This window comes from Cynara cardunculus (genome assembly GCF_001531365.2).
Source record: "Cynara cardunculus var. scolymus isolate 2C chromosome LG 12, CcrdV1, whole genome shotgun sequence".
NCBI classification, from domain to species: Eukaryota; Viridiplantae; Streptophyta; class Magnoliopsida; order Asterales; family Asteraceae; genus Cynara; species Cynara cardunculus.
In genome coordinates, this window is record NC_037539.1 from 35,588,834 (window position 1) to 35,590,291 (window position 1,458).

Genomic DNA, 1,458 nt, shown 5'->3' on the forward strand with positions numbered 1-1,458 from the left:
CGATATAAATTGCGGTAACGAATATATATATAGAGATGCATAACGTAAAAAAAAGCGATATAAACGATAAATATATATATATATATATAGATAGATAGATACATATATATATATATATAGAGAGAGAGAGATAGATAGATACATATACATATATATAGATAAATACATATACATATAAATATAGATAGAGTATTTACCGGTGTTTCCATAGTAGCAGCGGACGGTGGTGGATGGCGGCGGTAGACGGTGGTTGGTGGCGGAGGAGGGTGGTGGACGGTGGAAGGTCGCTGATGTCGTTATACGGTAGTCTATGACGGTATGTCGAAGAATGACATCGATATTGGTCGGGATGGTCGGTGGAATGGTCAAAGCTCGTTTTTTCGCTCGGTTTTTCCAGAGAAAACGGGCGGTGGGATGGTCGGTGGTGGGGATGAATGGTCCCCCACATCCAATTTATATAAAACGTTAAGTAATAAAACAAAATCATCGTCAAATCAACGTCAAATCGGCGTCAAATCAACGTCATAGAGTGTCATATCATGAAAAACCGCGAAATAAGATATAATGTCTGATTTACGAAACCCAAAACAGATAAAAATAATTTTTGCTTCTCCATAATTATAAAGGTTTATTTTTAAACCTTTACCCATGAAATTTGGTTCAAAAAAAGTTAAAAAATACAACTTCAATGGCGTATCATTTTTATTAAAAATACAAAAAAAAAAATACAACTTCAATCATCCGGTTTTTTTATAACGAAAAACCGTGAAATTTAAAATTAAATACGTAAAAAGACACGCTTTATGTATTTTTTCATTTTTATTAAAAACACCCCTTAATTGTTAAATAAAAAACACAAAATGACAAAATAGAGGTCAAATTTCGTCAATCAGTTATTATATCTGATTTACGAAACCCAAAACAGATAAAAATAATTTTTGATTCTCCATAATTATAAAGGTTTATTTTTAAACATTTACCCATGAAATTTGGTTCTAAAAAAGTTAAAAAATACAAGTTCAATAGCATATCAGTTTTATTAAAAATACCAAAAAAAAAATTAAAAATAGCAGGATCGCCCCCGGGGAGGGTGATCGGACAGTCTGGATCGCCCCGGGGGCGAGGTCAAACACGGTCAACGAGGTCAAACGCACGGTCAACGAGGAATGAACAGTAAATATTTTTTTTAAGACTTAAGGGGGGATCGCCCCCATAGTGTACGGATCGCCCTCGGGGTCATTCCGATAAAACCTCTAAAATGTGGTTATTTTGAGGCATAGAGTTGTGTAAACCGGTTATTTTTTATAAATTTCCCCATTATTTATTATTATTATGATATATTCATACTTACTATTATTATTATTATTATTATTATTATTATTATTATTATTATTATTATTATTATTATTATTATTATTATTATTATTATTATAATTTTATCTTCTTCATTTATATTAT

The 1,458-nt window shown here is 31.4% G+C and overlaps 1 protein-coding gene across 1 annotated transcript in view; it reads left to right on the forward strand.

The window, feature by feature from the left end:
- The first annotated feature begins 318 nt into the window (after nt 1-318).
- LOC112523863 overlaps nt 319-1,458 on the forward strand; it is a 5,523-nt gene continuing 4,383 nt past the window's right edge. The window contains exon 1 of the mRNA XM_025133536.1: nt 319-437. Within this exon, the coding sequence (XP_024989304.1) occupies nt 319-437 (119 nt within the window). The remainder of the gene's footprint in view (nt 438-1,458) is intronic.